Here is a 13,919-nt window from a genome sequence, read left to right as displayed (position 1 = left end):
TATAGAAGCAACAACCCCAACTAAATTGTTCAATTTCTAGGTCTGTCATGTCACTTTGTTTGTGGACTTTATAATAGTAGTTTATATCATCTGGTTGTGAGGAGTTGATATTGGTGAGGGAGAAGAATTGGTAGAGGATGAATAATGAAGTTAAGCTGTCTTATAGCATATAACTTTTATTAGATGGAGAATTATTTACTTTCAATGTGAAAAATAAAAATATAGAAGAGTGGAGTAGATTGTGTTTGATATTTTTAATGGCGGTGTACTCAATAATATTTTATTAACTTGAAATGTACACACTTATAATTAAATTTTAAATAAGAAAATAAATGAAAATTGTAATAAGAAGCCTCTTCCAATTTGTCATTTATCCATTTAAAAAAAAAGTCATTTATCCAAATGAAATTTTAACTGATTTATCTATTTTCTTCTTAATTCAGTCTATGTTGATCTTTAGAATTTTATATTTGTTATTGTTTTACCAGGAATTCTTACTACATCCCATCTGTTGGAAGGGCTTTTAATTTTTTTTTTTTTTTCCGCTTAACAGAAGAGGTATTATCTTAATAGTTTTTTCTTTTGACAAATATATAAATAACATCAGCCCTTTTTTTGGCAGAACCAATTTTGAAGAAACCTTTGTTGGAACGTCTACTACTCCTATCTGCGACGAAATATCATTACCCTCCTGCCAAATCCAGTTCGTAGAAACCTTTGTTGGAACGTCTTCTTTTGACACTTCTTTTTAAACCTCTCACTCCTTTTTATTTGCTAAACCCGTCTCCTCGACTTAGGGTTTTTCTTCCATCCCCATTCTGATCATCCGCATCCCTGAAGCAGCCCTTTGAGCGAAAGCACTTTTCATGTGAAAAAAGCTTCAGCTTTTCTATTATCTGAAGATGGAATGAAGACCTTAAGATTTTGATTTGGTCAGTGAAATTTTTATTACAAATGAGCTCCACCTTCTGCTTTGACTTTTTTTAGGGTTTTTAAATGGTTCTCCATCGGTTGTTACAAAAACGTTGTCTCGCTTCAAGCTTTAATGGTCGTGTTCTTGCCATTTCTCACTCTGAGCCGCTTGCTCATAGGCGACAGGTTGGAGCCCAAAACCCTGGCGAGTGGGTGGTTAAAGTCATTTGTACATTATTTATTCGCTCTCAACCTCAAGATATTTTGACATTCTTTCAGCATAATTTGAGTCCTTCCATTGCTTATCAAGCTATTCACAGCTTTAAAAGCCCTAAGCTTTCTTTGGATTTCTTCAAGTTTACACGTACAACTGTCCAGTTGAAGCATATTTTTCCCAGTTATGCACTTCTGGTAAGAATGTTATGTCATAGAGGGCTTTTAGATTCTGCCACTGACGTTTTTGAGATGATGAAGGTTGATGGCCATTATCCAGATGTTTCAATTTTGGGGGTGTTGGTAACATCGTCTGCACAGGTGGGTAAAGTTGATTTTGCTGTGGAATTAGTATATCAAGCTCAAGCATACAAATGTAAGCTCAATTCTTATGTTTTTAATAGTCTTTTGAATTACATGGTGAGAAACAACCGAACAGCTGAAGCGGTAAGATTCTTTAGAGAACAAGTGTTGGAGCACTTTACTCCTGATACTTGCGCATTTAATATTATTATTAAGGGATTGTGTAAATCTGGAAATACTAGTGAGGCTTTTGAAATTTTTCATAAAATGGGAATTTTTGGTTGTCATCCGGATGTGATTACTTACAATGGCCTTATTCAAGGATTATTCCAAAGCAACCAGGCAGATAAAGCATGCGGTTTATTGCTAGAAATGGGTTCTAAAGATACTTCTAAGCCAGATTTTGTGACTTATACATCTGTAATATCCGGTTACTCCAAATTGGGTAGAATGGACCAAGCATTACATATTTTTGAAGAGATGGTCAGTTTTGGGATCAAGCCTAGTTTAGTTACTTACAATGTTCTCATAGATGGTTACGGTAAAGCTTGTGACATGACTTCAGCTGTTACAATATACGAGAGGATGATTCTTCATGGTTATTTTCCTGATGTCATTACATTTACCTCTTTAATTGATGGGTATTGTCGAAGTGGCCAAGTAGATGAGGCTTTGGAACTTTGGTATGAAATGAGGAGAAAGAATGTGTTACCTAATCAATATACTTTCTCAATTCTAATTCTTGCTTTGTGTAAGGAAAATAGATTGAATGAGGCTCGGGATCTGTTAAGGGAGTTGGTGGAGCTGAATATAGTTCCAAAACCATTTATGTATAACCCTATTATTGATGGGATTTGCAAAGCGGGTAATGTGGATGAGGCCAATCTGATTGTTGCTGAAATGGAGGAGAAGGGTTGTATTCATGATAAGATGACTTTCACAATTTTGATGTTTGGACACTGTATGAAAGGCAGGACAAAGGAAGCCATTAGATTATTTCATAAAATGTTGAATCTTGGATGTGTTCCTGATAGTATTGCTGTGAACTCCTTGACATCATGTCTTCTGAAGGCAGGGTTGCCTTATGAAGCCAATCAAGTTATCACCTCTTTGTCCTCCAAGGAACTTAATGTGGATTGTAGATCTTTCCAGCAAACTAGTTTGGTCAAGAAGAGTATTGATGTTCCTGTAGCTGCCTAAGTGGAGAAATCTTCAGGAGCATCCAGGAGCCTTTAGGATGAGAACTTCATGAAGCGGCTACAGGCTTTTGAGTGAACCGTTTGATATGCGATCTGTCTGCAGCCTCTACCCACTAGAATCAAATCCTTTAAGCTCGTCAGCAGCTGTATATTATAACAAGGGAGCAGTTTATAGTAAGCAACCTTTCGCTTGTCTTTAGTGAAATATTTTGCAAGGCTGTGCACTTGCTCATTTTTTTGAAGTTTCTACCAATTTCACCTGCTGTTAAAGTTGCGTAGGACATCATTTTTTTATAGAAAAAATTATGAGCTTTCTTTATGCTCTCTGTGCTGTTTGCCGTTAAGCAACTCTCTGACCTGGATTTGGTGGTTGTGCAGGCGCTATTTTCAATTGTTGTTTTTGAAAGCTGAAGGCAATTCTGTGTCTTAATAGTATTTATGTTGTTCAGCGAGATCCAGCCCAGTGCTTCTCCAAATGTAATCTAACTCATTTGTCTAAGGATAAATTCAGCTGATTTTCCTATATAAAGGGTCAATAAGCTTTTTCCTGCACAATGTAAAGTGGCATAAATTCTGATTTTTAAATTCAGTCAACTTTCATCCGTCACTTCCTCATGTATCTTTTACTTCTTTTTGTTCTGGTTTTGGTGACACTTAAATAGTCATTGGCAATTGTGTTAATCAAGCTGTTTTTCTTAAAAAAAAGACAATGTTATCGTCTTTTTGATGATGCCACATTTTTAGTCTAGCTATCTTTGTTAGAACTACACCTGCTCAAGCTTCAGTTGATGGAAGTTACCTCAAGTTTCTTTTTACCGGATAGTAAATTTACATGGTTATATTGTTTGCCTCATAGATTATATATGGAAGACTGTTCAACGTGAAAAGACTGTCACAAAAGCACAATTTGCAATAGCTTGTGCAACTGGTGATTCTGCTGATCTTGTTGGAAAGGAGCACACATTCATGAGGCAGAGGCTACGGCTGTAACTGCTGTGGCAGTCCATGTTCCTCTATTAGCTCAATTTGAGAAAGATCTAACTGCTAATTTCAAGAAAAAGCTTGCAATGGACAAGCAAAAGATAGACATGATGGAGAAGTTGGCAGAAAAATCAAGGCAGGTATTGGCAAGGTCAAGAGCTTCTGTGAAATTGGCATGGAGGAGCTGCTGTGGAATCATATTCTTACCTAGCCAAGGACAGAATCTTCCTCTCAATATCCAGCTCATAAGTAACTGCACAATTACCTGCTTTTCAATCTGTGTCTTTCCCAAGTTTCATAAATTCTATTACTCTCAAACACTACCTCTTCCTTGTTCTCTACAGGTGTTGTGGAGAACAAGGAAGAGGTAGCGTTTGAGAGTAATAGAATTTATGAAACTTGGGAAAGACACATATTGAAAAACAGTTAATTGTGCAGTTACTTATGAGCTGGACATTGAGAGGAAGATTCTGTCCTTGGCTAGGTAAGAATATGCCACAAATTCATCAATTCTATCTTATGTGCTATTTTTTATTTTTATTTTTTATCTTTTGTATTTTATATCCTTAAAAAAAAGCTTTTGTTTTGGTGAACTTTATGGGTTGAAGATATGGTTGGTAGTTGTGCAGTACATCTTGTGTAGAGCACGAGTTTCTGTTAATGTGCTTACACCACTTTTCATAATCCCTTCTGGAAAATAGTAGGTGTGTGTTTCGAACGCTCAATTTATTAGCTTATGCTCTGACACTGGATTTTTATACGAGCAGACCCATACCAATTGGTTTGTGGAAGCTTCAATATTCCTTTCCAATCTGTTAATTTTTTTACAGAAAAGATAAAATATTAACCTGCCAAATACAATAGGTTCTACTTGTTTCTGTTGCAGTCAGTCCATGAGCAATTATTATTCATGAGTCGTGTGTAATGAAGTACTCTATGTATTAAATTAGCAGTTAAACAAACTCTTACTCTAACTTGGTTCATCTAGTCTATTGAGTATAAGCATTTTTATAGTAGCTTTTGTATGTTTTCCATTTATATAAATGGTTCTCTCGAACGTCCTCAGATTCTAATTTCATATTCAAATTTGTGTCTGTAAAGAAATTGCACTTGCGTTTTTCTTCTCTGCTTACGTGGTGCTACAGGATTGATCAACCATGAAAGGAAGCAATGCTCTTATGAATGTCTCATCTTAGCCCAAAACTTCTATATCATCTCTGATGCTTTAAAACTTGTGTACTGTGCAGACCTCTCAACCTTATAGGCATTTAGGTGTGGCTGGAAGTAAAAAGTATAAAAAGCTAGATGTTGGTTGTGGGGGTTGTTTTGGTGAAGAAACAATATTAGAAGTACAACAGAGAAGACTTTTACAGAATTAGAGGCCCAAATAATGGATGAGATTTCATTTAAAGAGAGTGCCTTACTATATCTGATCATCTTACTGCTTTGAAACTTTTCTGTACTGTGCAACCCTCTCAACCATGTAGACATTTAGGTGTGGCTGGAAGTAGAAAGTATGTAAAGTAAGATATCGGTTGTGGTGGCTGTTTGCTCAAGAAATAATCTTAAAAGTACAACATAGAAGACTATTACGGTATTAGAGAGGCCCTAGTAATGGATGAAATTTCATGTAAGAGTGCCTCATATATCTTTTGAGTTTCTAAATTTAGGTTACTAATTTTAGATCCCTCTTGCTTATGGCGGAGTCATTAGGGACCATTCGGGTAATCCTTCTTGATGTCTACGGGCCATGGGGGATTTCAGACTCGATCTCTCCTGAGAATCTATAATCTGCACTTTAGCTCTCTAGTGATTGTTGAAGATTCGTAGACTGTCTTCTCTTGAGGGCAGTGGAGACAGCAAGTTTGCATGGAGATTTGACCAGCAATTTACTGACATTGATGATATTGTGCCCCATCCAGATTAATGGTCCCATATTCCTTTTGAGGGTAATTTGAAGGCAGATCATTTTACTAAGTATGGCATTCCCAGCAAAATATAGATGTTAAAATTTACCCCCTTTTATGTGAATCTGGGATTTTCTGCCATTGCTTATTGTTTTCCCCCTTTTTCGGGTTTGGTTATTACAGAAACTTGAGTTTCATGATAGATAAGGTAGGAAAATTTGACTAGAAGTTATTGTAGAAAAGGAGTAAGACTGTAAAGGGTCCGCAGAGTGGAGCGATGAGAAGAGAAAAACAGAAAAGAGACAAGATTGAGAGACAAGGTTGTTGGCTGGCTGACACTATTTTTTTTTAATCACATAAAGTAGGTTGTGGGGGGGGGGGGGAGGTTAAAATTCATATTAAATGAATTGATTCAACCTTGGGTGTTAGTGTAGACAAGTTCAAGTACATTGGAAAAAAGATTCCAGTGTTAGTGCCCCAAATAAAAAGTATGATATAAACAAGAGAATGACTAACATTTTATAATATATTTAAATAGAACATATACATAAACAGATAATTAACCAAAATAAACATAGTTACTATACTATAAGTGATTTAACGTATAGTATTAAAATATATTAATATCCTAATTAATAAAAAATTATATTATATTACTTAATGATTATAGTTTATTATAAATTAATACAATAATTAAACTAATTAATGATTACAATTTATTATAAATTAATATACTAATTACGTGTGACTAGAATAAATTATTAAAAATAGCATAAGCGAATATGTTATACTAAAAAATGATTTACTACGTAAAAATTTAATATAAAAATTTATTAATCGTTTCATTCCTTTTCTTTCCTTTCTCGGCTTCGAAACAGACCCTTCGACGGCAACAGAGAAGCGTGATAGAGGAAGCCTGGCGGAGCTAATGAAGAAGGACACAGCCAAAGGGGGTAACCGTCCCAGGAAATGAGTACAACGCTGCCCTTCGTTCTCTTTTTCCGACGGGTCCCTAATAGCAGCCGTGATCTGCCTCCAACATCAGAAGTGCTTCTTCCTGAGCATGGGATGCAGGGAGCCAAAAATCGGGAAATCTAAGCCCAATCGAAGGAATCGACGTCTAAATGTCAAAAATCAAAAATGAAATAGGTTAAATCGAAGGAAATAGGGGGGGGGGGGGGGGGGTGAGAGAAGGGCGAAAGCGAAAAACATTGTCGGGAAACGAAGGCCGAGGGAGAGGGAGAGGAGAATAGCGAATGACAATAAATTTTTCCTTTCAAGGGGGGAAGAAGCAACGCGCGTCGCGCAAGGAAAGTGGTTGATTCGCAAAATAGCCTCCGTTTTTGCCTGAGCGAATGAAATGGTGTAATCTCACTTAAGTTCAATTCTTTCTACACTAACGCCATTATTTGATGAACTAGGTAATACAGGGGGAATTCATTCTACTTCATTGTGGACTAACCCCCCTAAGGGAGGGTAATTGGAAAAGTTGGCGTTTTCTCTTCTTTGGTGTTTTTTAGCTTGTTTTTCAACCCAACGTTCTGTTGTTCTTTTTCCCTAAAAATAAAGAAGAGGAAGACATAGAAGGTGAAGGCAAGAGAATGTAATGATTTCTTGAGTGGGAAAAATTCTTACATTGAAAAATGAGAAGAAAAGTTATGGGTTATGAGTGTTAGAAGATGTAATTTGTGTTTACTTAGATTTCTAGGGAAGTATTTTCTTATGAAATCTTATTTTCAAGGGTGTAAGGGGACCAATGGCATTAGTGTGTATCAATGTTTAAAGTGATATTCTTCTCACAATTCAACCTGAATTATTTTCTAGCCATCTATCTTCTCCTATGTTCCATGTATTGACGCGAATTGAGTTTCATTTTCTCCTATAACCCTAGTTTCTTAGGCAAATTCTCTTCTAGTTAGAGAGTTGTGTTAGACTTAATCGCTGCATTTTGGTATTTTTTCTCCTCTAGTTCCCCATACACATTAGTTTCTTTAAGCCTCCTTGTTTATATGAACTTTTTATTTTGGAAAGTTTCATGTTTCTTATTGTAATGTTATTTTCATATTTTCTTCCTCATGACTTCTTTACTTAATTCTGGCCTAGTTTGTAAGTTGTTTGGTGAATGGCTTGTTGTTTTTCGTTTATTCTATTTTGGGAGTCCTTGTAAAACTTAAAAAATTGAGAGAGTAGTGTTTAATATATTACAGCCACTGTTGTCTTATTATGATGTTTTCAATTCTCTCCTTTAGGTCAAGATTGGTCACCTTATTGGGATCTATCTCATGGAAGAACAGTATTCAAGTTTCCAGTCAGTGGCAAGCTACGAAACTTCTAGTAGTACTTCCTCAATTAGTTTTTTTGGTCACTTCATAGCAATGTCCACACACCCGTTACTAGAAAAAACTACCTTTTCGTTTTTGGGAATGGTGTGAATATTATTAAAGATAAGAGTAGAAATACAAATACAAATCAGGGGAGTTCTCTCATGACAACAAAGGATTGGAGGAGGTTCGTTGTTTGGCCTACAAATCAACAAAAGAGTTTGTTGATCGGGGAACATGAGACCAAGTACAAGATAGGTGAGAAGTAATGTTACAAATGTCATGGACAATGGTCTAGTATCACCAAGGTTGCTCCACCTTGAGTTGTCTTCAACGAGCAATGGCATTCCATAAGTCTTTTGTTCCTGAATAATATAAAAGTCATCTGAAAATTACTTTGAACAAGTAAATTGCAATCTGCATTCCATAAGTTCCAGAAACACTTCAAAAGGGAAGGACATAACAGGTGACAGCCACAAACTTGCTCGAGAGAGTAAGCCTAAAAGAAACACCTATATAATGCATGTGAAAGCTACTTTTAACGAGTATGCAATCTGCTTTCCATAAGTTTCTTAATGAGTAAGCCCAAATAAATCCGATAGCATAAACATTTTAAAAAAACAAAGCAAAGCTTGATTTAATCAATTAGTAATTTGATCAAAGGCAAAGTTGAGTGATTACAATAAAGGTTGAGATAGATATATAGCAAAAATATATTGTGAGATCAAACTATTGCCAATACGAAACGAAAGGACATTCTTGCCAACTCTCCTATAGACACGGCCATACATTCGAGCAATTTTATATAAATCTCCATACATCGAGATTCCATTGGCAAAAGCAGTTGATGCAACAGACCTCGGGAAACTGAGAGTCAATTTTTTAAAAAATAAGGCTCCATACCAAGTTCTATCATCCTTGAGTAAAACATGGTTTCATTTGAGCCTCTCCAAGATAATACACAGAAGGGAGAAAGCTATGAAAATCAACCAATAAGAACCCATCACTTTGATCTCCTTCCAGCACACTGTTGGAGGAATGTAGACTTGGGTTGACAATATTTTTAAAACTTGAATCCTAAACCAGACTACGATGGAGACTCAAGGAAATATTAAAAATATATAAAAAAAAACTGCACACATTGACGAAATTAATAAAAAATTTAAGCAGATGAAGCCAAAAAAAAAAAAAAAACCAAAGCCAGACTTTTGTACCTTGTGATGGAATGGCAACCAGACGGCGACGACGTCACCAGAGACAGTGGAAGAGGGAAAAAAGAAGGAATAAACGATAAGGTGCCAATGGGAATGAGTGGTGATGGCGAGGAGAGGCGGAAGGGAATGAGGCAAGGCAAGGCTACCACCTGCTACTAAGTGAAAATGTTCGAGCATGGTGCTTTGAACTTCATGACTTGTTACTGGTCTCCGACACATGAAACAGAATTTAGGTGGCCACATGGGTTACAGAGTGTATGGCCATGGTAAGAGAGAACAAAACCAAAATCATTTCAAACATCACATGTCGAGTTTTAGATTGATTATGTACCTAACACTTTGACAGTCATGACACTCAAGAAATACATACAAATATACTCCAATAGCTCAAATACAAACCTAGCCTAATGATACGAAACAGAAAAAAAATTTATTCTTTTAAAACAATACATACATACTATTTTACATATAACACAGCTGAGAAAAAGAGTGATAATTTACTGCTCACTGAAATCCGACTCTGGTTTATGAGGATGCTGCAACTGTTATCTAGAAAATTAACTGGCTTCTAAATAAGTTGGGGGAGGAGAAATATGGGAATCCTCCTGGGAAGTCAATCTTTGAATTTGGTAAGGAGAGTGTATTTGAAACAACTAAGTGTCTTTAAGCTATCCATCTGGAATTCTTTTCCATACTTCTCTACATTCTTGCCAACTCTCCTATAGACAGCCATACATTCGAGCAGTTTTATATAAATCTCAATACATTGATATTCTATTGGCAGAAGCAGTTGATGCAGACCCCAGGAAACTGACAGTCAAGTTCAGAAAAGATAAGGCTCCAAACCAAGTTCTATCACCCACACTCTCACTAGAGTTTGCGCCACAATTGATAAAAAAAATGATTTCATTTGACCCTCTCCAAGATAAATATACAGAAGGGAGAAAGCTATGAAAATCAACCAATAAGAACCCATCACTTTGATCTCCTTGCTGCACACTGCTGGGGGAATGCAGACTTGGGTTGACAGTATTTTAAAAATTGGAATCCTTAACCAAACGGAGATGGAGACTCAAGGAAATATTCAAAATGTAAAATAAAAATAAAAAAATGCACTCACTGACGAAATGAATCAAAAACTTAAGCTGATGAAACTAAAAAAAAAAAGCCAAATAATCAGACAAAGTAATGGGAATGAGGCTGGGCGAGTTTGATTAAGCGTCGTTCGTACCTTGTGATGGAATGGCGTCACCGGAGACGATTGAAGAGGGAAAACAGAATGAAAGAAGGGATAAAGGATGAGGCGCCGCTGGGAATGAGTGGTGACGGCGAGGAAGAGGACGACGGCGAGGAGAGGCGGAAGGGAATGAGGCGAGGCTACAGGGCTAGGCGTCGGCGGCGGCGGCATCCGAATGGGTTAGGCGAGCGATTAGGTGAGCGGGAGCGCAACAGTGTCTAACGTTTTAGAGGAGAATGTCTCAAATAGCCATTTTTCTTATAACTTTACCCTTAACATGTGACCCAGTCTGCCACACTCAACTCTCGAATTCTTTGAGGAGAATGTCCTTGTTGTATCTTACTGTGCTAAATTTACTTTTGCACCACTCTTTGGTGAGGAAGGCTCCACTGGACCTACCATACATATTATGGTTGATATTATTTATTTTTATAATCACTTTTATTTTATTGTATTTTCAGTTTTATCTTTCCTGGATTTTATTAGATCTGATTAGATATTATCTTACCTATCTTGAGTTTTAAATTTTAATTTTAGTTATTAATAGGCTATAACTGCACTTTGGATGCAATTTTGAAGATATATTAATAAAATCGGCCTACAGTTTTCTCTCCTTCTTACGTCTTCCTCTCTCTCTTCTTCCCGATCCTTCTTTTTTCTCTATTTTCTGCCTTTCCCTTTCTAATTCCAACAACTAATTGTATTCGGATATGTCAATTCGTTCTGCATCACTCTTTACTTATGCCATTGAGTTCACTTAACTTTCTAAAAAGCTTCAAGTTGGGAAAGCGATTTGATTTTCATCCTTCAGCCATTGTTTGATCAAGGGGAGAAAAGTACTATTCAATAGCCCACCAAGTTTAATCAACAATTTATTCTAGAGAAGGTTTTGCATAGAGAGTTAATCATCCAATTCATAGCATCCAGCTGTTGGGATTTATGGTGTGTTAGGGTTTTTGCATAGAGAGTTAATCATCCAATTGTTGATTCAAATTGAGTAAGGCTTACAAAACAAAAGAAAGTTTGAAAAAAACTAAACCATTAGGTTAAGTTGTAACTATGGATAGTGGACAGCCCCGGTGAGCTCCCTGTTTGTCACTCTTATGACTTAACATAAATATGCAACCCCACACTCAGTGGAATGGTATATTGCCCTCTTCATTCAGTTGGGATGATCATTTATGTTATATTTGACCTGCTTCACTTAATTCTAAAATGTAACCAACTTATTCTTATGATAGGCTTACCACATTTCCACATGAAGAATGCATTGATGTCAGTGTTTCCTCAAGTACATACAAGTCCACAACTTTATTCTCAGGAAGGGTTGAAGTATAACTCAGACCAAAGTCAATGATGACCTGAAAGAATGCATCCCGAATAATTCTCATTTTCTAGACAAACATTGAAGTCTAAAAATAAAAATTCTGGTCTTGACATCTATGTCTGAAAGGAAAAAAATTTAGTCTTGACATTTCACTAGTTGTTTGGTCCCCCTTTTTAACAACAAATTTGATGTTGTTTAATCTCCATGAATCAAACCTCCATCATGCAACTTTGCAATTGCCTGGCCAATTTGTGTTGCAAAATCATCCATCCGCTCTTCAACAATCCCATGCTCTCCAAAAGTTAGAAATACCTCTTTGACAACAGGCCCCTCAACATATTCAAATGTTAAAAGTGTGCAACAAGGGGTCCAGGGCATATAATGCAGGAGTAGCAACTCCTAGCCTTCTTGCTTTGGTCATGCATCAAGCCTCCACAAGAGTATGGGCAAATGATATTTTTTTCCATGTAGCTTGTTATCTTTATTTCATTAGCGTTTATCATGTTAATGAGAGATCGCAATTTCTATGCCATAACTGAAGACTGACATATAATCACTGCACTAAAAACGCCAACATATAATCACCATGTCTTACGAATTTGGTGAGGTCTCAAATTGCTGAACAGCTCAAATTGAATGTAGCTAAACAGGCACACAAACAAAAACCTACCAAAACAAAAATGAGAAAAAACAAAAAGAACAACAACAACATTAGGCAAGGTATGTGTCAGATCAGTAGAAGATTTATCTTCATAGAAACTAACACATTCAAGCGCTTCAACGTCAATTTTGAGTCTAGTGATGGATGCCAATACTTTTTTGAAAAACGTTCCTTAATGATAGCCTACCTCCCTAGAAACATTGACTCAAAAACTCTCTACAAGAATGACAAAACAGCATCAGAGATGAGACACTAGGAACCAAAAAAAATGAGAAGCAATGAGAAAACAAACTACATACAGGAGTTATAACATCCACTCACAGCCTTTGCCCCTTGCTTTAAATAAGATGTCAAAGCAATCCTCTTTCTCAGCTGACCTAATCTCCATATCAAGAAACCGATCACCTTCCCTCCTGGCAAAGATACAGAAAGCTATGTTGAATGAGCAGCCATCAGTCAAGGGCTAATCGACACCTAATCTCTTTAATATCAAGTGAAAGTAATACAAATGGCAATAGTGCTCTTCTTGTATGCATCAATTACACCTTGCAACATAAAAATATAAAAACGAAAACATAAGGAGCCATACTCATGGAAGCCTTCTCTAAAATATGTCTCAATCAACAATAGGCATAAGGGTAAAATGACCAAAACACCTTTTATTCTATATTTTTAATACTCGTCATCAAACTGAAGGGTAAATATCAAATAGCTCCAACTTATCACATAATATCATATACATGTTTCCCAAGGGCTTCAATAAAAATGCGTTCAAGTTGTTAATATAATCTTACATAAGGTGCAATAAACTTCTTTTGCATTATAACATCTCTAATACAATGGCAGTCCACTTCAATATGTTTGGTCCTCTAATAAAAATAGGGATACTAATTATGAATATAGTTCCTTTATTGTAGCACCACATGACCATAGGCTCTTTAATTTAAAATCCCAATTCGACTAGAACTAATTTTACCCACATAAGCTCATTGGCAGCATAAGTCATTGCCTTGTACTCTACCTCAATGTTTGACCTAGCTTTTTGATAGAGAAAGGAAGACCAAGGTATGAGGCCAGAAAATGAGATACCTGGCAGCTAAGATGGTCACCCATTATTCTAAGCTCTTCTTGATGTACATTAATCCCATATATTACTGACTTATACTAATTTACTTTTTGGCTTGTCATGATTTCATATATGGAAACAATGGCTTTGTTGCTCTGAATTTGATTAAAAAATGTTGACAAAAACAAATGTATCATCGGCGAACAGAAGGATAGGAATATCAAGCTCCGAGTTGTCATGGATCTGGTTTAACCAACCGAATTCTAGCAATTGTTAATCCTGAAAGATATTCACTCACCTCTTGAATAATATCTGGAATAAAAGGTCCCTTTGCCTAATGCCCCTCTTCTAAAATACTCGTTTTACCTCAACCCATTCTTAACATAACAAAATCCAAGAAATTTCAACTCACTTCATCATCCGCTTAAACCAATATTTATGAGCACTCTTTGAAGCTTACATTTATCAAAAAGATCCACCATCTCTTGAGCCAGGTATGTTGCCCCTCAATAATGGCATATAGGTTGGGTTTAATAATGGAAGGAAGGACATGACTTAATTGATTTTATAGTACCTTT

General features: G+C 36.3%; 1 protein-coding gene and 1 pseudogene across 3 annotated transcripts; one reads left to right on the top strand and one right to left on the bottom strand.

The window, feature by feature from the left end:
- Positions 1 to 658: 658 nt before the first annotated feature.
- LOC137941229 (pentatricopeptide repeat-containing protein At2g06000-like) lies at positions 659 to 4,239 on the top strand. Of its 3 annotated transcripts, none has more exons than XM_068786550.1 (3): positions 659 to 2,801; positions 3,006 to 3,104; positions 3,484 to 4,239. In XM_068786550.1, the coding sequence occupies exon 1, from the start codon at positions 997 to 999 to the stop codon at positions 2,626 to 2,628; it is 1,632 nt and encodes a 543-aa protein (XP_068642651.1). In that variant the 5' UTR covers positions 659 to 996; the 3' UTR covers positions 2,629 to 2,801; positions 3,006 to 3,104; positions 3,484 to 4,239. The 3 variants fall into 3 exon arrangements, with proteins under 3 accessions (XP_068642651.1, XP_068642650.1, XP_068642649.1); XM_068786549.1 differs by having other exon boundaries at positions 3,006 to 3,857; positions 3,953 to 4,239; XM_068786548.1 differs by having other exon boundaries at positions 3,006 to 4,239.
- Positions 4,240 to 11,519: 7,280 nt separating this feature from the next.
- On the bottom strand, positions 11,520 to 12,663 carry LOC137940642 (uncharacterized; annotated as a pseudogene).
- Positions 12,664 to 13,919: the final 1,256 nt, after the last annotated feature.

Source organism: Aristolochia californica, unplaced genomic scaffold (genome assembly GCF_029961685.1).
Source record: "Aristolochia californica isolate CCGP_79_NKW_82.1479 unplaced genomic scaffold, dmAriCali1.0.hap1 SCAF_9, whole genome shotgun sequence".
Lineage (NCBI taxonomy): Eukaryota > Viridiplantae > Streptophyta > Magnoliopsida > Piperales > Aristolochiaceae > Aristolochia > Aristolochia californica.
This window is presented reverse-complemented; position numbering and strand designations above follow the sequence as displayed.

Bases quoted from the DNA above. Each gene is read 5' to 3' on its own strand.
- LOC137941229 (XM_068786550.1), top strand. From the start codon at position 997: ATGGTTCTCCATCGGTTGTTACAAAAACGTTGTCTCGCTTCAAGCTTT.